Source organism: Chelon labrosus (genome assembly GCF_963514085.1).
Source record: "Chelon labrosus genome assembly, chromosome: 23".
Classification (NCBI taxonomy): Eukaryota; Metazoa; Chordata; class Actinopteri; order Mugiliformes; family Mugilidae; genus Chelon; species Chelon labrosus.
Window position 1 is genome coordinate 20,645,006 of NC_140356.1, and position 24,635 is coordinate 20,669,640.

Below are 24,635 nucleotides of genomic sequence, written 5' to 3' on the forward strand. Positions count from 1 at the left end.
TCACACCTGGACCTGTTTAACCTGGACCCTAGAGACCAGATCAGTGTTCACACCTGGACCTGTTTAACCTGGATCCTAGAGACCAGATCAGTGTTCACACCTGGACCTGTTTAACCTGGACCCTAGAGACCAGATCAGTGTTCACACCTGGACCTGTTTAACCTGGACTCTAGAGACCAGATCAGTGTTCACACCTGGACCTGTTTAACCTGGACACTAGAGACCAGATCAGTGTTCACACCTGGACCTGTTTAACCTGGACACTAGAGACCAGATCAGTGTTCACACCTGGACCTGTTTAACCTGGACACCAGAGACCAGATCAGTGTTCACACCTGGACCTGTTTAACCTGGACTCTAGAGACCAGATCAGTGTTCACACCTGGACCTGTTTAACCTGGACACTAGAGACCAGATCAGTCAGGTAATGTTAATGAAAAGTCTGAGAGTTATTTCTGCTGTTTTTATCTTGTTATAAATTATAAAAAGTTTATTTTTCTACAGATGAAGTCTTGATCTTGCTCCTCTTGTTCTTATAAAGTTGTATTCTCAGGTTCAGCAGCACCAGGAACTAAAGGAGACGAATATAGACTCGCTTTAAAGTCCTCGTCTCGTTGGGATTTAATCAAACGCTTTATTTTTAACGCTGGGCCGTTAGGAGCTAGGTGCAGGTAGGTGTACTATTTATAGCCTCCCTCCATCCCTCCGTCCATCCATCCATCCATCCATCCATCCATCCAGCATTCCTTTGCATCAACGTCTTCATTGAGGAAGTTGATCGTGGACTCGGCAGCGAGAGGCCGACAGGACGTACAGGAAGAGAGAGGGCTGGTGAGACGGGGGAGGAAAGAGAGGACGGGCTCAGTTCGAAGAGGACTGAGTCGAGAATGGACACGAGACCGAGCGGAGACGACCAACAGACGAGACCAAACGCTGAGGAAAAATAAGGAATTATCTCCTCCGACTTTAGAGACTCGTCATTCCCAACTTTTCCAGGAGCAGAGACATAAAGGATATCTTCTTCTGATCTTCTTCTGAAGTGAAACATCAACCGACGCCTTCTACCTCAGGCTCAGGATTATGTTGGTGCATGTCCCCTGTGAGGATCTGAATGTGGATCAAAATGCTGAAATGTAAAGAGGACGGTTGTTTCTGGAGCCTGTGGTTCACCTCCATGCTGCTGCTGCTGCTTCAGGTCAGTCACAAACCACACGGCTGATGTCTAATATCTGGATTAAATGTGTAACTGAGATGGGAAACGACCACAGCGTGCTACCGTGGTCGAGCCCCGCCGCAAAAGAACCTTTAGAAAAATGAATATTAACCGTCTTAACGGCGTCTGTTGGACCGATATTTAAAATCTAACATCCTACATGAGAATAAAGGTCATTAACTGAAATTAGTTTCTCTGTTTAGATGCTTCGTAGTTTAATTAGATTAAGAAATGTTTGTCTTTACGACTTCAAGCTAATCTTTGTTTTTCTTTTCATTTAAAATTCGATCAAAGTGAAAAGATGTTTTAAGATAAAACCATCAAAACCTCGGTCGATTACAGTTTGTTGCAGCCGTACAACGGGACTCTGCTTTACATTCACAGAACAATACGAGAACCAACAGAAGGACTGACTGTCAGACTTTATCTATAAAGTGCAGCTGATGCATGTTTGTGTCTCGTTGTGTCTATGTTTAGCAGGACTTCAACCTCAGGTGTTTCAGTTCCCTTTTGCAGATCTCTTCACCCAGAATAACTCAGCTGAGACGAAGACATCTGGACCTGTTGTGGTTTTAGAAGACGTTTTATCAGACACCTAAACGGCGGCGTCTGATAAAACATTATGTAATTTATTTCTAGAACTTGCACACGTGTCTCTTTTGCATTTCACAGATGGTACAGTTTCATCTTCTCTACCAGAGTTAGCTTGTGTTAGCTTGTTCATCAGTGGTTGCACGCCTGCAGACAAAGTCCACGTTACATTTACAGCTTTTAACAGTCAATCGTCTAAAGTAAGTCTGGAGAAAGGAAGATCTGCAGAAACGATGTCGTGTCAGAGTTTTCTTCAAACTAAGAAGAAGAAACATTCTGTGTTTACACCATCGTTTAAACTGTGGCGTGTTTGCAGATGTGTCTTCTGCACATGCTCAGTAGGTTACTTGTTCTGGGGTTTTAAAGTGGATTAAGTTCCGCAAAATAATGAGCTGGAACAAAGACTTGTGGACTTGGACAGTTTCAATCTGCTTCGTCGTTTATATTTATACAGCCTCACTTCCAGCTCTTCCTGTCCGTCCGTCCGTCCTCTCTGAACTCACTCAACTTCATTATCAGTGACAAATACTTGGGTTTTCTGAAGGTCAGAGGTCAGCCGAGCGTTTTCCCTGTAGCTGGAGCTCCTTGAATATCTGCAGCTGATGAAATGTCTCAACAGACGGAGCTATAAGTTATAGTTATTTAGACGTATTATGATATGATTTAAAAAGATTGAACTCATCTAGATATTAAACTATCAAGACCTCAAAGTGTTGTAGAGTTTTAATTAGTTTTTCCGTTAGTTGTTTGTAAAGAAAGTTGAAACAAAGAAAAGTGGTACAATTACCCAGTTTAGTAAATAAGTAGCTTAGCTTAGTTTAGCTTAGCTTAGCATAGGCTGGAAACAGAGGAGAAACAGCCAGCCTTTAAGAAACACTCACATGTTTTGAGGCTTGACGCTAAAATGTGATGAATTAGTTTGGTAAAAGTTAAAGTTTTCCCACGTTTGAGTTTGTCCAAGATGGCTGCCAATGGACGCATGAAGATTAGGGAATATTTAGAAGTAAAATATGAATAAAGACTAAAAGTGTACTTTAGTGGCTGGTCAAACTAAAATGGAGGGAGTTTGGGCTGAAGTCGTCCTCTGAGTCAGGAAAGTGTTTCTGGAACAATAGCATCAAAGAGCAGCTCCACCCCGACTCTGGATTTTAAGACTCGCGTCTCCTGTTGACTTGAACGCTGTGAGAGTTTGTTGTTTCCTCCTTCACAGAGAACAGAGACTAGACCCAGTTTGTTCTGGGATTCACATCATTACATGAAACTGAAGAGAAGTCTGTTATAGGTCCAGAGAACAAGCTGCAACGAGGACAACTGGTCTTGTAGGGTCTCCAACGAGTCCTGGATACACCATGACCTGGACAACTGAGACAGAACCATGAATGGCAGTGTAAACAGACCTCACACCAACATCTGGTCTCACCTGTCCATGTCTATGTCCCTGTGTCTCCACATGCGTCCCCAGCCAGCACTTGAGATCTGATCTCAGTTTGTGTGTCTGTAAATCAGCAGCGCCATCATGTGGTCAGTAGAATATTGTACCAGCTGCTGTCTCTAATGGATCTCTACCTACCGCTGGATCAGAACCGCGTGTCCCAGACCACCTCCACATGTGGACTGAGGTCAGATCAGATGGACACTTGTGATCAGATCACTCAGGAAGTGGTCTGAACGAGGCCTTAGATGCTCACTCAGTAGGGGGCGCTGTAGACAAAGGTTTGGGTTTATTGGTTTATTGGTTTGTTGGTTTGTCTCCCCGACAGGATGTGAGCAGTGGCGCTCCCTCAGAAGACCACGTAGCATCCACCCCATGTAGCATCTCCGTCTCAGACCTCGTCTCCAGTCAGGACTCCATATCATTTAATGTGACCACACATGGACAGGACTGCTCCTTCAATGTGACGACACTGGACGGTGGAGGAGACGCCACCACGTGTAGAAAAACAAGGAGAGGAGGAGAGGAGGTGGTGGAGCCGAATGAGATTGCCGCCAAAGGAGGAGGAGGAGTAGGAGAAGAGAAGGAGGAGGTGAAGGAGGAAGAGAGACAACCAAACTATCTGGATAGCAACCAGGTAGAAGCCGAGGGTGGAAGGAAGAAGGATGCTCCAGATGTTTTCAGCTGTGTGTTGGCTGAGCTGGAGGCCGGGGCCGTCTACGAGCTCCAGGTTCAGTCTCAAAAAGACAACGAGTCTGAAAACGTCACCGTCTACACCAGTAAGTCCAACAAACACACACGTACACGGTACAGTACCAAAAAACAATAAACATATATAAAACCTTAAAAGGAAGAAAAGAACGGCGTCTCCATGGTGACGCATGGAGGTAACAGCATCATGTTGTGGAGCTGCTTTAGAGAAGGTGGAGGGAGTCATGAATATGTCTAGTGTGTGGGCGGAGCTAGCTCTTCTTCTACTGGAAGAGAAAATCCCGCTAGTGGTGCTACTGAGGAAAAAAAACCCCACCGTGTTCTGAAAGTTTGTTCTGGAGGCGGCCATCTTGTTTTTAATGTTTTGGCCTGATCTGTTCGGTTGTGACGACGTTCAGACAAAATTTATTTGGAGACTTTAGCTTCAGCAGCTGTTTGATGCCATGAAGTTCTACAGTTAGCCGAGATAAGAGCTAATGTTGTTAGCAGGGCTCCTGTGCAAGCTAGCTTTAGCTTGGAGCTAGTTTTAAGCAGTAAACTGAGATGAGAGCTAATGTTATCTGGACTGTTGTAACTTAAGCCAATCCAAAGCTAAAGCTAGGGCTAAGTAGTTAGCTAAGGTAAGCAGTGATGTTCCTTGGACTGTTGTAGCTTCAGCTAAAGTCAAGCTAGCTGCTGTAGAACCTTCTCAGACTCTGGTTGCCAAGGTAATGTCTGGTTTGTGGACATAGCTGTTCTTCTTCTAGTTCTTCTTCTACTTTTTCTTCTTCTACTTTTTCTTCTTCTACTTCTTCTTCTTCTTCTACCCGATGCTCCAAGCTGCTGTCATCATGTTTCATCTGGTGGCAGGAACCAAAATGGTGGACGATGTTTCCTTCAGGGAAACGTTTGAGGAACTGGATCAGACGCTGTCATTGGTCGAGATCATTTCACCTTCATCACTAGAGCATCAGCGTCCGTGGCCTCTTCCTGTCTGGTTGAACCTTTAGCGACTCTCATCAGGTCGAACATGTCCTCTGTTGTGTTGTGTTGTGTTGTTTCCATCTCCTCTGACCTCTCGTCGTTTGAAGTGAAGGAACACGACATGACCTCTGAGTGTTTGTGTGTCTCAGAGTTAATGTGGTGAAGCTTCCCCTCTCTGTGATTAGCTGCAGGAACCTCGGCCCCGCTGAGAGAGAGTGATAGAGCCGCTAAAGTACATTTGTGCGTGGTGTTGTGTCTCCACGCTGGCGGGCGTCCAGAACAGAAGTTGGACCCTCGGTGTGTATTTCCATCGTGGGCAGAGCTCAGGGTTCAGCCATTTCCTGCCTCCATTGTTTCTTTGTTCGGTGGGAAGCTCTGGGAAAGGGCGTGAAGGTGTGTACATATATATGTGTACATGTGTGTTTGTGTTACTGCGCCCGGCCAGAGTCCCGACAGTAACCTTCTCAGCAACGCAAAACACTTGTACTGTAGTGTTTGTTGTTTCTTATCTTTGGCGGCACGCTGGCTGCTACATCCACACTGACCTTTAGTTTCACAGCACGTCTGCAGCTTTATGGTTTAACTCAAAATAAAGTCCTTTAAAAACCACCTCAGAGTCAAAGAGTCTGGGTCGCGTCCCTAAACAGACTTTTAGGTCGAGTCGATTAATTAGCATTTTGTAAAACCTTCAGGTTCTAGACAGAAAGGACGAGACGATGAACGCATGGTCTCGTCCTTTCTGTCTAGAACGTGAAGTGTTCTTTAATGTTCCTGACTCTTAACTCCTATAAACGTAACGACTTCCTCCTCCATCAGTGGCAGAGCGACACTTTTAGCTCCAGGTTTGGTCTCCACCGGCTCCCGAGGGAAATATTTGCTGGTTTATCTGCTAAATGTCTCTTAACTCCTATATTTACCTGAAGTACAGGTTTCAAACAGGGCGACACACAAATAACATAAAACAAAAAGAAGAAAGGTTGGCCCGCCACGTTAAGCCCCGCCCACATGATCTGATTGGCCCAATAGATCTATCCCAGAGCAGAATTAGTCCATTTATGGGCAATAGTAGTTCAGGCTATCTTTCAGGCTAACGTTTCAGCGTTTTTTGTCCTCTGAATATCGTCCAATCAACATCAAGCTGTGTTCCATGGAGTGTTGCTAGCTCCGCCTCTTTTGGGTGATTTCAAAATGGCTGAAAATCTTCCAGATTGTTCTGATAGACTGTTGTATTGTTATGTAGCATCAGGACGTCCCTGTGAACTTAGAGAGGAAAACAATCTGCTCTGAACTACAGGACAGTGATTCTCAACCAATCACAGCCTTCTATCTTTGATCACGTGATCACTTCAGGACAAAGGAGTCGACTAAAACTAAAATAAATGTCTGTTGGGATGTTTTTCATTATCTAACGTTGGTAAAAAAAAGACCAACAGGAAAATCCAGAAGCCCAGGGATATATTTAGCCTAGCTTAGCACGAAGACTGACACACTGACGGGCTATAAACCAAACACTGTTCCTTTGAGGTGATTGATGTGTTTGGGACATGTTCACTTGGGCGACAGGAAGCGGATCTGTCGCCCCATCAAAGTCTGAGTACTGTGGGGGGGTCAGGAGGGGCGGGGGGGGTCAGGAGGGGCGGGGGGGGGCGGGTTCCTCAGACCGTCCGCTGGGTTGTGTTTTCCCACAATGCCAGAGTTAAGTGTCTGAGGTCAAACGACATTATCAGGCCGCTGCATCTGTTCCACACTGAGACAATTTACTGCTTAAATATTTGTAGATAATTTAGAAACCTAAATATATAAAACATATATATTAGTGAAGCAAGACCCACCTGAACTTACCTGAATAAACATGAAACATTATTAAAAGAGTTCAAGATGTTTTTTAATCTCCAGTCGAGTCTTAATCGTCCTTGTGTGCGTCGTGTCGTCTCAGGACCGGCGGCTGTTACCGACCTGGCCTTAACCTCCAGGACCTGCAGCAGCCTGGGCCTTTCCTGGCAGGCCGGCCCCGGGAGGACGCAGCGTTACAGGCTGCAGGTGTGGGAACGAGTCCAGAGTCTGAACGGGACGGGTACGTCCAGCTTCTCTCCAACAGAGCGACCAGGATCTGGAAAAGTTTAGACTTCAGCATCAGAGACAAACACTGGTTTTAGTTCCAGGAGAAGAATTTAACTTTTAATTGTTTACCACACGTGTTAGCATGCTAACGTTAGCACAGACATGTACAGCTCTGGACTGTTGAGCTAAATGAACTGTGGTGGGTCATGTGACCTTTCTGTGCTGCAGGTCTGATGAAGAACGAGACGTTGGAGAGCACGACAACGCGTCACCATGTCACCGGTCTGACGCCGGGGCGACTGTACAACGTTACCGTGGTGACGGAGTCTGGCGACCTGCAGAACAGTAAAACCATCGAGGCTCAGACAGGTGATGAAGAAGAAGAGGAGGAGGAGGAGGAAGAAGAGGAGGAGGAGGAGGAGAGAAACGTTTCATATAATGATTTATTTATTTTTTCGTCTAGCGCCCTCGGCTGTTTCCAACGTCACCGCCGACTTCAGCAACACCACCAGCTTGCTGTTGTCATGGCAACGACCTGAGGGCGACCTGGACACGCTCACTGTCGTCCTCTCGTCCGGCGGCTCACGTCTCTGGGACACGACGCTGCCCCAGGACGCCGCAGAGGTCGCCGTCCATCAGCTGACTCCCGGCTCGTCCTATCAGGTCGCTGTGACGACCCGGAGCGGCGGGCTGACGAACCAATCAGAGGAGATCACCGTCAGGACAGGTGAGATGAAGAGAAGATCCTCTTTTTATTTTCTCCTCTTTGTCTTTTCTTCATCGTGTCTTCATCTTGTCTCCAGCTCCAGCGCCGGCGTCCCTCCTGTCCTTGTCCCCCTCCTCGTCCGGCGGCCTCCTCCTCACCTGGTCGGCCCCCGGGGGCCACTGGGAGAACTACACACTGCTCCTGTTTGACGGCTCCCAGCAGTTAGTCAGTACCACTCTGGACCCGGGGGCTCTGAACTTCAGCTTCCCTGGGACGGGTCTAACTCCTGGGACGATGTACAGAGCTGTGGTGAGGGTGGAGAGTGGAGGACTGACGGCTGAGAGCAGCTGTGACGGATCCACAGGTCAGAACAGGAACGTTTATTAAATATTAAACAGAAATAATGTTTTTATAGAAGTTAAGATCATTTTGAAACCGACACTAGTGCCGTTCCTCTCCTGCTCCAGCTCCTGCTCCAGTGGTGGACCTCCACATCCGTCACTCAGACGAGACCTCGCTCAGCGCCATGTGGAGCCACGCCCCCTCCGGGTCACGTGACGGCTACTCCCTCGCCATCAGCCACGGTAACGCGGCGCCTCAGCTCACCTGAGTCACAGGTGAAACGTTTGATTTCTCACCGGCGTCGTTGTCGTCCCACAGATGATGTCACCAAGGACACGAGGGAGGTGGAGCCAAACATGAGGGAGTGCACCTTCAACGTACTCACACCTGGGAGGCGGTACACCATCACCGTGACGACCAGGAGCGGGAAACTCAACACCTCTGTGTCTGTAGAAGGGAGGACAGGTGTGTCTGCAACGGGACGTTTGTTCACATCAACGTTTATTTAAGGAATAAAAACTAAACGAGGATTGTTTTTGGTTTTAGTCCCGATGTCGCTGAATATCATCAATCTGAGCAGCTCAGGGGTCGACAGCCTCCAGGTATCATGGAAAAAACCTCCAGGAGACGTGGACTCGTACACTCTGACCCTGCTGAGAGACAGGTGTGGACATGGTTAGCCTAGCTTAGCATAAGAAGAGAGCAGGTGACTCCTCGGAGGCTTTTATTTTGACAGGACGAGTTGTTTCTTCTTCTTGTTTCCTCAGCGTCCTCGTCCAGAACCACAGCGTCCCAGCTTCTTCTTCTTCTCTGCTGCTGAGCGGTTTGACCCCCGGCGCCCTCTACAGCCTGCAGGCCGTCACCGTCAGCGGGGGGCTTCGGTCTAAGGTCACCAGTCTGGAGGCGCGAACAGGTCGGATGATAAAACCTGAAACAGACACTTCATCTTTTATCCTCATGTTGTTTGTTACAGCTGAACGCACCACATGTTCGTTTAAGACTTCTGACCTAAATGTGTCTCCACCTGGTCTTAATATAAATGTGTCTCCACATGCGTCCCCAGCCAGCACTTGAGATCTGATCTCAGTTTGTGTGTCTGTAAATCAGCAGCGCCATCATGTGGTCAGTAGAATATTGTACCAGCTGCTGTCTCTAATGGATCTCTACCTACCGCTGGATCAGAACCATCAACAGCTGCTGGTTGACTTGGAGACATGATCCAGATGTTGGAACCGTCAGATCCCGGTTCCCAACGGAGAGACTCCAGAACAAACATGAGCTCAGACGGAGGAAGTTGTTCTGGTTCTTCGTGGTGTTATGAGAACAAGGGGATTAACAAAAGAAGCGTGTGATTGTTTCTGTGGAGACTGAACTGTTGTTATTGTTCAGGAAGCCAAAAGAAATGTCTTATGTAAGACTGTTTGATCACCGGTCTTATTGTGTTAAGATGATTATTCCCACAGAGGATTCATTAACAGGAACAAACTCAGTGACCCAGAACATAACAGCAACGTTGACAAAGTGTTTACAGCGTCTGGAGACGACGGTCTGCAGTCTCAGTCTGCAGCAAGAAACAAACAAATAAACATTTGTTCAAATTCAGCTTTTTAAACATTTTTTATTTCTGAATTTCTTATAAAAAGCTATTTTTTTTTACATTTAAAAGACGTTTTGCAGCTGAATTTATATAAAACTACATAAATCATCATCACGTCACAGCTTTACAAAGTGACTTGTAAAAGTTAAGACTTGTTGAATAAACAGTCCGGGTCTTTTTCTTTTTTCTGGAGCATTGAAGACATTTCTAGACTGTGAGAACATTTGGTCTGGTCCTCGCGTTGGGACTCATTGTTGAGGTCGGGGTCGGGGTCGCCGTCCTCACAGAGCCGGTGGGTGGACGTGTGTCGTGTGATAAGATCGGACGTTTTCTGGAACAATGGCTGAAATGCCACGAAGAATGTTCCACACAAAGACACTCCCAGTCCTCAAAGGCTTCCTGAGCACACACATCTGGACGTCCAGCGCTCTGAGGACACTTGTTGACACACTACATTCTCAGACCATCACAAAAAAAAAAAAAAACACTGAACCCGACTCCTCAAACGAACCTTTGAAGACGAGACAAGACATGTCCTCGTTATGTTTAAGCCTCACATCGGTCCTCACAGCGGTAGAAGAACAAGCACGTCCACACACTTCCTGTTCAGAGCACCTATTGTGTTCCCACAGAATGTCCCAGTTATTTTCAGGACACTGTGTGTGTTATTCCACCGGCAGCCAATCAGCTTTTAGCTGGAGATTAAAAACAAAACAAGCCCCGCCCACAACCCTAAGAGAACCAGACCTCACATCAACATCTGGTCTCACCTGTCCATCTCTAAGTCCCTGTGTTCCTGTAACCATGTGTCCCAGACCACCTCCTCATGTGGACTGAGGTCAGATCGTCTGGTCTGATCTTTAACGTCACCAGTAATAAAATAAAATCTTGTTCTACTTTCAGCTCCGGCATCGGTCTCCGAGGTAACCGTCGCCAATGGCGGCAGGACGGACGCTCTGCAGGTGTCGTGGCGTCCCGCGGCGGGCGTCGTAGACAACTACCTGGTCCGCCTCCAGCACGGGAAGCAGGACGTCCACACGCTGGTTGTGTCTCACTCCTCGTCGCCCGAGTGCTCCTTCAGCTCGCTGGTCGCCGGCCGCCTGTACTCGGTCGTCATAGTAACGAGGATCGGCAGCCTGGAGAACGCCACGACGGTTCAGGCCCGGACACGTAGGGATATTCTACTTCACTTTGTTTAATGTTTAAATTTGTTTTAAAATCAGTTTTAAAATGTTCATATTTTTGTTTTTTTTCAGAACCGGCCACCGTTGAGAATCTAACAGCTGTTCACTCTGGAAGAGACGACTTCCTCAAGGTACAACAACACAAATAAAAATAATAAAATACAGATTTATTTAATGATGAGAACATGAGAATCTGAGTTGAAGATTTAAACCAGAGAATTAAATTAAAACTGTTGGTGTCGAAACTAAAATAGAGTTGGTTATCGTCTGCGTAAAGGAGGATTTTATTTATTTGCTTTAGAACAAAAAAAATAACAAAATCATTGGAACATTTCAAACATTTCTGCCATTTTAGTAGAATCTGTGTCTGTCGTTGTTCATTAATTGATATTTATTGTTGACCAGGTTTACTGGCGCCACGCGGCCGGAGACCTGGACCGCTACGTGGTTCTGATCCGCTACAACCACAGCGTTCTGCAGAGCAAGAACGTCTCCGCCGGACACAACGAGTGCGTCTTCTCGTCCCTGACGCCGGGGAGGCTGTACACCGTCACCGTGGAAACCTGGAGCGGAGACTTCATCAGCAGCGTCTCCACCGACGGACGAACCTGTGAGTCAGAGAGACGAAGGAGACAAATGTAGATCGCTGGCGTTTGTAGTTCTAGTCTTGATTTTCATTTTTATTTTTAACAGTTCCTGCAGCTGTACGTGATCTGTTGCTTGGCGACGCAGGGACAGGTGATCTGAATGTGACCTGGAGCCCCGCCCCTGGAGACGTGGACCACTACGAGGTGTGTTTTATTTATTTAGAGAAATTTTGTCCCAGCGGAGAGACTCCAGAAAAACTTTCAACCTTAAATATGTTGTGGGTGGATAGAAAACAGAGCTAGAGACGGTGAAGACTGAACTTCAAGGAAGTAGTTATATTTTGATTGTTTGTGTTTAAGTATGTAGATCAAAGTCCTGGTTCCCAGAGGACGGACCCCGTTTCCTTTGATTCATTCTTATTTTACCTACAGGTCACTCTGCTCTTCAACGACACCCGTGTTTTCCCTCCGGTCACGCTGGGCAGCGAGGTACGCCATCACCAGCTGACCTCTCTGACCCCCGGCCGGCTTTATAAGATCGTGGTCTCAACGTTCAGCGGACCGAACCAGAGGGCGCAGTACCTAGGGGGACGGACAGGTAGGACGGACGAATGTTGGGCTACGGCCTTTAAAACCCCTCAGAGTCCTGACTTCACAGATTCAGATCTTGTCTCGTCTCCAGTTCCCAGCGCTGTAGGAAACCTCCGCCTGGCTCCTCAAACCGGTGTGATTGGTCAGCTGATGGCATCCTGGACGCCTGGAGACGGAGACCTGGACATGTACACCGTGTCCCTGTCCACCACGGTAGGTCCAACGACCACATACATTCAGATATTTCATTGTGTGCCTCATTTTAGTAGAAAATGTCAAAACGTTTTCACGTCATTGAATCTTAGCAGCGCCCCCAGGTGAGTGGAGGCAGCCTCTAGGCTACAAATACTGTGCTACTGTTTAGTAATTGATAAGTGTCTTTCAAAACACCTTCAGTATTTAGTAAGACCTTTGAAAATCATTTAAAACTCATTTTATTTCACCACAAGTCTATTATTCACCCCGACACAAGTGTTAACAGCAGTTATACGCCAAATACAAAGGGACCTAAACCAGATCCCTGAGGTACACCACACTGAAAAGTATCAGATGAATAATTAACCTTAACTCAATTATTTCTACTTATATTTGACTAATAGTTGATCATTTGGTTAAATGACGGCTATTTGAGAATTCTACCGTCACTTCCTGTCTTTAGGACGGAGTCGTCATTGACACTCGTCTCGTCCCCAAACACGTCAGCTCCTTGGACTTCAGGGATCTAATTCCAGGCAAATCGTACGTCATCACTGTCCAATCACAGAGCGGGAAGCTGACGAACAACAACACAGCCACCGGCAGGACAGGTGAGACTCTGGACGACTTCAGGTCTGACTCTGATGTTGGAGTTGTTATCGGTCACTGACGGTTCTGATGGTTCTGTTCCCTCCAGCTCCATCCAGAGTCACGGCGCTGCAGGCCGACAACGACCACACCACCCACAGCCTCACCGTCAGCTGGGAGAGGCCGGAGGGCGAGTACGACGGCTACAGCCTGCAGCTACTGGACGAGGCCGGCGCCGTTCTGACCAACCGGTCGGTCGCGGCGGGGAGTCGGAGCGAGCGGCTGGAGGGGCTGACGTCGGGGAAGCGGTATCGGGTGAAGGTGGTGACGCTGAGCGGCGGCGTCCCGTCGCTGGACGCCACGGCCGAGGGTCAAACACGTGAGTCCTTGTCCTACAACATGGGAAAATAATTTACCTAAATAAAGACAGTGATCCTCCTTCACTGTCCTCTATAAAGAAAACAGATGAATATAAAACTAGATGTTGATGGATTTATTTAGTCGTCTTTAATTAATCCTGTTTAACAGAAGCTGCCTCGTTAGCGCCACCTACTGGTGAAACTAAGTAGTATGATGCAGTCAGTTATTATAGTTTTATAATTTGCTCCGTATCACTAAATAAAAGGACACCAGGTCACAGGTCGGAGTCTGCAGCGCCTCCATGTGGTGATTTATTTATTTCTTCTTCTGTGGTTCAGGTCCGGCTGCCGTCAGTAACCTGACCGCCAAGTCGGTCAACACCTCCTCCCTCTCGTTCTCCTGGCGTCCCTCAGACGGCCACGTCGACGTCTACGAGCTGTCTCTCTACAGCGTCGCCGAGGCAACAGCCAATCACAGACAGGGCGCCGCCGGAGGCAGGAAGGAGAACCACCAGGTGTTTGATCGACGCCCAGACACGTGACGGTGTTTCTGATGAACCGGTGTTAACGGTTAATCTGTCCCCGCAGGCCGGAGACAAGCTGGTGGACGTCCTGAAGGTCGGCTCGGCTGCAGACGGCGCCGTGTTCTCCGGCCTCAGACCTGGAAGTCTGTACCGGCTGCAGGTCGTGAGCCGGAGCCGAAACATGAGCAGCGACTCGTCGGTCCTGGCCAGAACCGGTCAGTCCACGTATTCTTCTTCTTGTCCTTCATTCATCAACATCTATTTATTTTTCTAACTCTTGTCTTTCCTTTTCTTCCGTCCAGTCCCGTCTCCAGTCTTGTCTCTTCAGGTTCTGAGTTCAGGACGAACCGACCGACTGGTGGTCAGCTGGCAGCATGGGGAGGGAGGCTGGAGCACCTACCAGGTAAAACACCATCAGTCAGGACCAGTCAGGTGTATCACCTCACCTCTACTGTACAGACAGGACAGATAAACAGAGCTAGTTTTTAAATTAGACAAAATGTCAGTGGAGTTTTGAATGGGTTTTCTCTGGTTGGTCTGTGCGATTTAAGGTGGTATTGTACAATGACTCTGGAGCCACGCTGGGAGCTCAGACTCTGGGGGCGGAGCACACTAGCCACGCCTTCCCCGGGCTGACTGCTGGTAGGCTGTACCGTGTTGAGGTCATCACACACAGCGGGGAGCTGACCAATGCCGTCGCAGCATTTGGACGCACCTGTAAGTCTAGAACACAAACACAAACAGATTAAATTTAAACTTTCATTAAATGAACCCGTTGTGTTCCAGCTCCAGAGCCTCCCACCCACCTGTCCGTCAAACAGGGCCCGACCAATGACACGATAGAGCTGCTGTGGTCTGGCCCCGCCTCCGGAGGCTTCGACAGCTTCGAGCTGCAGTGGACGCCGGCGGATCAGCTGACGGTCAGAGAGACCGGGACGATGAGCCGCGTCGTGGGCGGGATGTTCCCGGGGCGACGGTACAACTTCACCGTGACGACCGTGAGCGGGGGCGGGGCCAAGGCCGGACCCACGGTCAGGAGCCAGACAGCCCAGAGGAGCGTGAGGACAAGTGGGTGGAGTCAAGATGATTGTTTAACAGAGACACACATTTAATTTGTCTTGTGACGTAAAACCTTCAGATTATTATGATTAAAACAAAGTAGAAAGTTTAATAAATGACTTTAAACTGTTTAAATATAAAGTGAGTCATTGATCATTTTAACCACTAGATGGCAGCAGAACAAAGGTCCTGAATATAAAAGAGGCTGCTGCCTGTGTCTCAATCTGTTCATCAGATTTTATTTTATTTTATTTATTTATTTATTGGCTGCAGGATCAGAACTGATCGACTGGAGGAATAAAAAAAAAGATTAAAATAAATCCAGGTCACACATATTTATGAATACGACCCAGTTTCTGTTCACAGCCTCTGAAGTATTTATAAAGTATTATATTTATAAAGTATTATATTTATAAAGTATTATATTTATAAAGTATTATATATATTCATAAAGTATTATATTTATATATTTATAAAGTATTATATTTATAAAGTATTATATATATATATTTATAAAGTATTATATTTATATATTTATAAAGTATTATATATATTTATAAAGTATTATATTTATATATTTATAAAGTATTATATATATTTATAAAGTATTATATTTATATATTTATAAAGTATTATATATATTTATAAAGTATTATATATATTTATAAAGTATTTATGTCAGAAACATGAACAACAGGTAAAGACTGATCTTTTCTTCATCAGCTCATCGTCTCTTTGTCTCAGAGACGACGTGAAGAAACAAACTGAACTATTTTCCTCTAACTCTTCCTCTCTCCTCCTCCTCCTCCTCCTCCTCCTCCTCCTCCTCCTCTCTCCTCCTCCTCCAGGTCCGTCCCCCCTGAAGTCCATCCACTGCTACCCCCTCTCCTCGTCCTCCCTCTCCTGCTCCTGGTCGCCGCCGCTCGCCGACTTCGACTCCTACGAGGTCGAGTGCCGTCGGCACGACGACGGGGAGCTGACCTCGGCGCTGAGGCTGGTGGGGGGCGTCACAGCGGTAACGCTGGACCACCTGGAGGCATTCAGGAAGTACTCCGTGACCGTCAGGGTGTCGTCGGCCGGACAGACGAGTCCGCCGGCGACGCACGCCACCACCACCATGATCGACCGTGAGTCTGAGCCCCGGTCCTCACCCCATCACCCCCTCACCCCCCACATACACACACCCTAGTGAAGAAGAGGAGTCAGATGTTTAAATAAAACCTGTTTAAATAGGACGCCTCACCTGGGAACCAATGAGGAGCAGATTCATCTGCTTCCTCCTCAGTGATTTAATTTAACTTCACCAGAGTTCTATTTACATTTATGAGGTTTAATGACCCGACAGACGCTCGGTGAACACAGACCTTCCTGATTAATGTTCATCTGATATTCTCTTAATAATACACAAGCTTCAAAAATAACGTGAGAATGTGTAGATTTATTCTCTAAACTCAAATTATATCAGATTTGTGGTGTTCAGCAGTATTCTTACATCTTTATTTTGTATTTTATGATCTTTATTGGTCCTTTAGAGTCTTTCTACATGATTCTCCATCAACTCTGTACCACATGGTGACTTGCCTGACAGAATCTGAGCCTCAGTTTCATACATGGTCCTTTGCCTCTAGTGGACTAACGGTGGTATTACAGTTAATAAACAGAACGTAGACATCTTGTACAGAGAGTTATCTTTACAACGATATCTAACATGCCCCGAGTCTAACGTGACTCGTTTCTCACAATCCCACAATCCATCGTCTTCAACTGGAAGTCGTTTACTTAAAGTATGTGGCGTTCGAGTGACGTCTAGAAGCTAGCGAGGCTAACAATAACTATTTACAACTAAATTATAAAATATCAACTTATAGTTTCCAGTCATCGTGTCGATATCACCACTAGAGGGCGCCGCCGCTTCCCTAAAACCACCTCCCTTCTAACCAGGTCAGGTTTAACAGCTGCTGCAGCCGGATGACGTTCATAAAGTGAAACTCTCTCCGTCTCTTAATCTTTGATGTCACTTTTTGGAAAAGTCTCTGTGACCCAGAACTCAGTCTGAAAACTTTCTTCTTCTTCTTCTTCAACCTTTCTCTCTTCCTCTCTTTGCTCTTCTCTCGGCCGGCGTTGCGTAATAAATCATCCTGACACAAGCAGACTGGAAAAAGACCAAGAATAAAAATAAATAAATAAAATGAGACGATGACTCTGGAAAATCCCCAAGAAGGTTTATTATAGACGAGAGAAACTGAAGAGGAAATATTCTGCTGGTCTGTTTCTCTGGAGGCTCCTTAATAAGATTTATATACAGTCTCATAATTATGGTAAATTAACACCAAGGTAAATATGGGTTTAATTATTTTTATGTTGTTCTGTTTGATTGACGTGTCCTCGTCCCGTCAGGTCCTCCCGTCCCGCCTCCCACTGTGCGTGTCAGCGAGAGGTCAAAGGTCACGCCGTCCTCCATTTTGTTCCGCTTCAACTGCTCCTGGTTCAGCGACGCCAACGGAGCCGTCCGATACTTCGCCGTGATCGTGGCCGAGTCCGACGGTACGACGCCACCACGCCACCGTAAGACGCCAACCAGACGCAGGTCAAACCAGGAAGTTAAACTGTCGTTTCTCTTCCTCCAGCCAATGAGATGCTGCAGCCGGAGCAGCGCCACCCTCTGCCCTCGTACCGCGACTACATCAGTAACTCCTCGGTCCGGGCGTATCAGACCGCCTACTTCCCGAGCCGCTGTCCACAGGACGCCGAGAACTCACTGGGACAGGTAACGAGTTTAACAAGACCACTACTCAATAAATATTCAGATTAATAATTAACTTATTCATCTGTTATTTGTTCGTGTTAACTACGTCGTACTGGAGGATGTAAATAACAACATAAATGTGTCCGTTTCCAAACGGATCAGGTGATGGAGGTGAACCTGGGGGCGGGAGGAGACCGCCTGGGCGGGGCCTGCGATCATTACCATGACGACGACCTCTACCTGAGTGACAGATATGGCGGCTTCTGTGACGGGCCGCTGAAAGCTAAGACGTCCTACAGGTAACGAAAACAAATCTCCTGTTAGTTACTGGAGTTGAATCCCTCTAGTGGTCTAATGGTGGTAGTACAGGTAATAAACACGACACAGCCATCTAGTAGTGACAGTTAGCTTAGCATTAAAGCTCCACAAACTACATTTTTTACCTCAGTGGTGTGTAACACTGATTGTGTGTTGTTTTTGTGTGTAGGTTGAGTGTGCGAGCCTTCACCAAACTGTTTGATGAAAACCACAGAGAGTTTACTGAGCCGCTCTTCACCGACACCTTCCTGTCGCCGCCGCTCAAGACCCAAGCAGGTGAGAACCTCGACACACCTGCAGCTAACCAATGATTCCATTAATGAATCACTGCTGACGTCCTGGTTCTGATTTATTAAGACCAAAGAAGTGTCATCATTGGTTTCAGAGAGTTGTGGTGATCCCACGGTCTAGTTGTAAATCTTTATATTGGTTTTATTATCTTGTGGTCATTTAGAGTCTATAAATACGATTCTACATCAACTATCCACCACATGGTGACTTGACTGACAGAATCTGAGCCCTGTGTCTCCATTTCATACATGGTTGTTTGCCTCTAGTGGACTAACGGTGGTACTACAGATAATAAACACAGCGTAGCCATCTTGTACAGAACGTTAGCTTTACAGTTATATCTAACACCTTGGTGACTCATTAACAATCTTCTTCTCTATTGTATAATGATCACAATGGTAGAATGTGATGATGTCCAGGATAAATAAAATGTCCAAAGGTTGAATTGTGTGTACGTTGCCTCCTGTAGTGGAATCAGTAGGATTTTGTAGCCAGATTCACTTTCAAGTGTTCGTCTGTGTGTTGACGTGTTGTTTTTCTGTGTCAGAGCCTCTAGGTGGCGTGGTGGAGGGTCTGAGTGCCGGTATGTTCCTCATCGGTATGATGGTGGCCGTCGTCTCACTGCTCGTCTACAGGCAGAGGCTGAGGAAAGTGTAAGTTAGCTTTTATATTAAAAGATTAATAAAGTGTTTAAAGCACAAATAGATTAAATGATTACTTCTAGTGGTTTTACTGTGATGGTTTTATTTTTTTTACTAGTTCTATAAAATAAAACACACTTGAATCAAATAGTTGTTATCTGAAACTAAAGTTTTATTCCTGTCTGTCGCCTCCACATGCTGAAGAAAATGTCACCTCAGTTTTTCTTCGAGTCGTTTAACTGTTGTAAATTAAAAGCTAATTAAAGTAGCGCGCAGGCTGAAATGTTCTAATGAGAACCGGTGGTTGTTGAGGTCTGATGTGAAGCTTTGTGTCTGCAGAGCTGTGCAGGAGAACCCGGTGGTGAGGATGAGCATGTGGAAAGAAGTCCCGGCTGCAGGGATGTATCTGGGCGTCAGGAGGTAAGAGTGGGATCTATAATTACTCCTCCTCAGTGTGAGAGGAGATTAGTTTCCAATACCTCCCACGTCCAATATGTGACTGTGAAGCATCAGATCACATCATCATTCTTCAGTTAATTACTGTTTGTTTGCGTTTGTCTTCACCGCGGCTCATTAACCGACACAAACCACGACTGTAATAGATTAGAAGTGTTGATAAACGAACAGTAACGGTGCTGAGAAGCTTTACGTTGTTAAAATACAATCATCTTTTAAATAACGAGTTGGTCATGAAAGAATAACGACAGAGTCCTGACATTAAAGCCTCGTAGACGCTCAGATATTTAAACTAATGTTGACACAGATCAGATCCTTCATCTGAAGATAGATTCAGTCTCAACGACATGAAAAATTTTTAAACTTAGACTTTATTCATCTGGAAACTGCTTGAGAACCACATGATAAAATAAAATAAGAATAAAAATCTAGTAAAATAAAATGTAAGCAAAGAATTTACTAAATTAGCATATGAACAAATACAAGGAATAGAGACAGAAATTAAAAATATATCCATAGGAAGGATTTATAGATTAATCAGGTGCATTAACCCAAACTTAATCTAGTAAAATAATATTAAACTTAAATTAAAATAATAAAAATAGTAAAATAAAAAATAATAAATTTAAAATGGTAAAAATATAAAACTAATATTGTAAAAATCTAGTAAAATAATTTAAAATAGTAAAAATCTAACTGAATAAAACAAACTTTAAATAGTTAAAATAGTAAGTAAAATTTTAGTGGAATAAAATAAAATGAATATTAATTAATCTAATAAAATTAAATAAAATAGTATAAGCAAAAAAATTTACAATATTAGCATATGAACAAAAGTACAAGAGAGATAGAGAATAAAAATATATCCATAGGAAGGATTAATAGATTAATAAGGTGCATTAATCCAACATTAATCTAGTAAAATATTAAACTTAAATTAAAATTGTAAAAATAGTATTTAAAAATCTAGTAAAAATAAAAAAAAATAACATTTAAAATGGTAAAAATAGGAATTAAAAATAAAATAAAACTAATATTGTAAAAATCTAGTAAAATAATAATTTAAACTAGTAAAAGTCTAACTGAATAAAACAAACTTAAAATAGCAATTAAAAATTTAGTAAAATAAAATGAATACTGTGAAAATCTAGTAAAATAAGATTAAATAAAATAGTATAAGCAAAAAATGTACAAAATGAGCATATGAACAAAAGTAAGTAAATATCTACAGGAAGGATTAATAACTGAAGCATGGGGGTAGCAGCATCATGTTGTTTCATGTTCATATCAGAATATAAAGACGTCGTCCAGGAAGTCAGAGCTTGGTTTAATGGATCCACCAAGAACATTTCTGGTTCAGTTTAAAGACAATAAAGTAATAACTAATAGAGGTCTAGTTTGTGTTGGAGCTAAGACGCCTCCAGACGTTGTCTCAGTTGATAGTTGTCTCAGAGGACGGTTTGTAGGAGGCTCCTGATAAAACTCTGATGGCAGTGACACCAAACTCTGAGACTCTGTTCTTCATCGTGTCTTTTTCTTTTGTTGCAGCAACCGTCGCATCACCAGGTGAGAGTTTAAACCTCATTTATTTAATCTGATGATTAATTGTTGGATTAACACCGATCACATTAACCTGAGTCTGTCTCCTCTGTCCAGTCCCATCAAAGCCGCTCACTTTGAGTCCCATCTCAGTAAACTACAGGCCGACTCCAACTACCTGCTGTCTGAGGAGTTTGAGGTAAATCTGATTGGTCGCTGAGCCGCCAATCAGGAGGCTCCTCCCCTGGTCACTGACTGAGCCCGTGATTAAATCCTGTCTCTGGTGTTTAAGGACTTGAAGGACGTGGGACGCAACCAGACGATGGACGTGGCTCGAGTCCCTGAGAACAGAGGAAAGAACCGATACAACAACATCCTGCCATGTGAGTACGCGGCATCAGAGACGCCACCGAGGTCGGCTTCATACGCTTTATTAGCACAGAGGTATGCTAAGCTAGCAGAGGTACGCTGAGCTAGCACAGGTACGCTAAGCTAGCAGAGGTACGCTAAGCTAGCAGAGGTACGCTAAGCTAGCAGAGGTATGCTAAGCTAGCAGAGGTACGCTAAGCTAGCAGAGGTATGCTAAGCTAGCACAGCTATGCTAAGCTAGCAGAGGTACGCTAAGCTAGCAGAGGTACGCTAAGCTAGCAGAGGTATGCTAAGCTAGCACAGCTATGCTAAGCTAGCAGAGGTATCCTAAGCTAGCAGAGGTATGCTAAGCTAGCGTCCTTTAGCAGGTAACAGTCTAGAGGAGAACTGGTAGCTTTAGTCTTAGCTTATAGTCAGCTCATTATCTTTCTACATAATTTAATTTCATATCCTCATTTAACTTAAACTAATGGTCTGATTTAAATAAGTGACGTCATTAACCCCTAACCTTTTATTATGAGTTTTAACAGCTACAGAGAATAAAATCCTTCTTTTAAAAGTATTAGAAACCAAACACACCCAACCACAGCCCCACTTCCTGTTTACTTCCTGTTTGATTCCTGTTTACTTCCTGTTTACTTCCTGTTTGATTCCTGTTTGATTCCTGTTTACTTCCTGTTTACTTCCTGTTTACTTCCTGTTTGATTCATGACCGTTTCCTTTCTCCAGATGATTCCACCAGAGTGAAGCTGTCCTACCTGGAGGACGACCCCTGCTCCGACTACATCAACGCCAGCTACGTCCCTGTAAGAGACAAACCACAGACGCCATGACAGTTAAAACCAAGTAGAGCTCCCCCTGGTGGCTGGCTGCAGTATAGGGCATAAGCTCCGCCCCCTCCATGTTAATGGGCGGGACTTATCCAATTTTTTTTGACTTTAATGCAGATGTTTTAGTTATTTGATGCTGATGATTGACAGTTGCCGTTGACAACTACTTTCTGTCAAGCTAAGTCTTAGCTCGTTGTTGTGGGACCCTCTGACGTCCCGGGCCCCTCCTCTCTGTCAACAGGGTAATAACTTCAGGAGGGAGTACATCGCCACCCAGGGCCCACTGCCCGGCACCAAGGACGACTTCTGGAGGATGGTGTGGGAGCACGGAGTCCACAACGTCGTCATGGTGACGCAGTGTGTGGAGAAAGGACGGGTGAGGAAGACGATGAATAATTCATCCTGATGTCATCTTCATGCTGATTGGTCGTCTGACGTCATCCTGATGCTGATTGGTCGTCTCTTGTCTCTCGTCTCTTGTCTCAGGTCAAGTGTGACCAGTACTGGCCTCCAGACAGAGAACCTCTGTACTACGGAGACCTGGTCCTCCAGATGTTGTCAGAGTCCGTCCTCCCAGAGTGGACCATCAGAGAGTTTAAGATCACCTCGGTAACCACACCACACTCTTCATCACCACCATACTCTTCATCACCACCATACTCTTCGTCGTCACTCACACATTAAAGACTAAACTTCTTCTTCTTCTTCCCCCTCCTCCCTCCCTCCTCCTCCCTCCCTCCTCCTCCTCCTCCTCCCTCCCTCCTCCTCCTCCTCCTCCCTCCCTCCTCCTCCTCCTCCTCCCTCCCTCCTCCTTCCCCCTCCTCCCCCCTCTTCCTTCCTTCCTCCTCCTCCCTCCCTCCCTCCCTCCCTCTTCCTTCCTCTTCCTTCCTCCTCCCTCCTCCTCCTCCTCCCTCCCTCTCTCTCCTCCTCCTCCTCCCTCCCTCTTCCTTCCTCCTCCCTCCCTCTTCCTCTTCCTCCTCCTTCCTCCTCCCTCCCTCTTCCTCTTCCTCCTCCTCCTCCTTCCTCCCTCTTCCTCCTCCTCCCTCCTCCCTCCCTCCTCTCCTCCTCCCTCCCTCCTCTTCCTCCTCCAGGAGAGCAGCTCTTCTTACCCCCGTGTGCTCCGTCACTTCCACTACACCGTGTGGCCCGACCACGGGGTCCCAGAAAGCTCTCAGTCCCTGATCCAGTTTGTCAGGACGGTGCGGGACTACGTGGACCGGTCCCCGAGTACCGGAGCCACGGTGGTCCACTGCAGGTAGGACCCTTAATGGGAGGAGGGGGAGGAAGGAGGGGGGCGCGTCTGATTGGCTGTTCCACCAGGTCTACAGTCCACTGATTGGTTCTGCTCTACAGTGCTGGAGTGGGACGTACAGGGACCTTCATCGCCCTGGACCGGGTTCTGCAGCAGCTGGACTCTAAAGGAACCATCGACCTGTACGGATGTGTGTTTGACCTCCGCCTGCACCGCCAGCACATGGTCCAGACCGAGGTAGGCCGCTCAGACCTGTCCCACTGGGGTCTGGGGACCCTTAGACCCTGTAGTCATTGGGTCCAGATGTGACGTGTCTCTGTCTCTGTCTCTGTCCTCCAGTGTCAGTACTCGTTCCTCCATCAGTGCGTCAGAGACGTCCTCAGAGCCAGGAAGCATCGTAGTGAACAGGAGAACCCTCTGTACCCCATCTACGAGAACTTTAACCCCGAATACTGCAGAGGTCAGTACTACTACTACTACTAGTACTACTACTAGTACTACTAGTACTACTACTACTACTACTGCTACTGCTTTACTCTTTCCTCCTCTCTCCTCTCTCCTCAACTACTCCCTCCCTCCTCCTCTCCTCCTCCTCCTCTCTTTTTAAGTCTCATCATAACTTCATTTCCTCAGATTATCTCTCAGTATTTTAATCTCTTCTTCTTCTCTCCTCAGATTTCATCTACACTGGACGTTAAACTGACGACTCAGCGTCGTCCTGATTCATTTAGATTCATCCAATCAAACAGAGACTTCCTGTAGAGCTCTGAACACAGAACATTCATCTACAGACCAGCGCTAGTTAGCATTAGCCACATGACGTAGCATCCAACAGATCAAACCTCAACACAGATTGAAGAGAGAAGCTAGCTAACAGAGCTAACGCAGCGAGCTAACGCAGCGAGCTAACGGAGCTAACACTAGCTAGCTAACCTGCAGAGAGGACGTTTAAAAGAACAAACTAAACCTCAAATAAAGACGACTAATTAATTAATGAATGAATTAATTGAACACATGAAGCTGGAGATGAATTTATTCTGATGTTCGTTAGAAATGAATCTATTTTTCTATCCTCTATCTCTGCTCCATATCAGCTGTTTATTTAAAACCTTCCACATATTGCTGTATGTAAATATTGATGTAATACTCTTTATATATATATATATATATATGTATGTGTATGTTAATGAATATAAATATCAACACGTTTCATGCTGGGTCAGATTTCATTTTATAATAAACATTTAAACTTTTCCATCTTTAAATCAAACTGAATCTGTTGGAAACGTCCTGGTGTCTGAATATTTACCTGATACTTTAATGATTTATCCTGTTTATGTTTAATTGGTTTATTAATTAATGATCTAACGATAAAACCTGCTGAATGATTTGATGTTTGATTCACAGAACCTTTGTGATGTTGTGAAATATTCAGGATATATTTTTAGATTCGTTACTGATTTCTACCCAAAGACAAAGTTTTAATAAAC

General features: G+C 45.5%; 1 protein-coding gene across 1 annotated transcript; it reads left to right on the top strand.

The window, feature by feature from the left end:
• Positions 1-859: 859 nt before the first annotated feature.
• On the top strand, positions 860-24,635 carry ptprb (protein tyrosine phosphatase receptor type b). The gene is made up of 40 exons (XM_084573525.1): positions 860-1,195; positions 3,565-4,015; positions 6,847-6,984; positions 7,200-7,340; positions 7,435-7,698; positions 7,775-8,041; positions 8,145-8,261; positions 8,338-8,484; positions 8,566-8,683; positions 8,787-8,932; positions 10,520-10,786; positions 10,873-10,931; positions 11,206-11,410; positions 11,494-11,591; positions 11,820-11,985; positions 12,070-12,191; positions 12,637-12,784; positions 12,871-13,140; positions 13,460-13,635; positions 13,709-13,859; positions 13,947-14,047; positions 14,196-14,361; positions 14,431-14,712; positions 15,552-15,830; positions 17,101-17,247; positions 17,331-17,470; positions 17,612-17,748; positions 17,937-18,043; positions 18,606-18,711; positions 19,039-19,119; positions 20,704-20,721; positions 20,812-20,893; positions 20,987-21,077; positions 21,793-21,869; positions 22,135-22,269; positions 22,380-22,502; positions 22,985-23,148; positions 23,247-23,382; positions 23,485-23,605; positions 23,821-24,635. The coding sequence occupies exons 1-40, from the start codon at positions 1,112-1,114 to the stop codon at positions 23,841-23,843; spliced, it is 6,051 nt and encodes a 2,016-aa protein (XP_084429651.1). The 5' UTR covers positions 860-1,111; the 3' UTR covers positions 23,844-24,635.

Bases quoted from the DNA above. Each gene is read 5' to 3' on its own strand.
- ptprb (XM_084573525.1), top strand. From the start codon at position 1,112: ATGTGGATCAAAATGCTGAAATGTAAAGAGGACGGTTGTTTCTGGAGC. The intron at 13,860-13,946 runs GTCAGTCCACGT...TCTTCCGTCCAG, and splicing joins GTCGGTCCTGGCCAGAACCG to TCCCGTCTCCAGTCTTGTCT. The intron at 23,606-23,820 runs GTCAGTACTACT...TTCTCTCCTCAG, and splicing joins TAACCCCGAATACTGCAGAG to ATTTCATCTACACTGGACGT.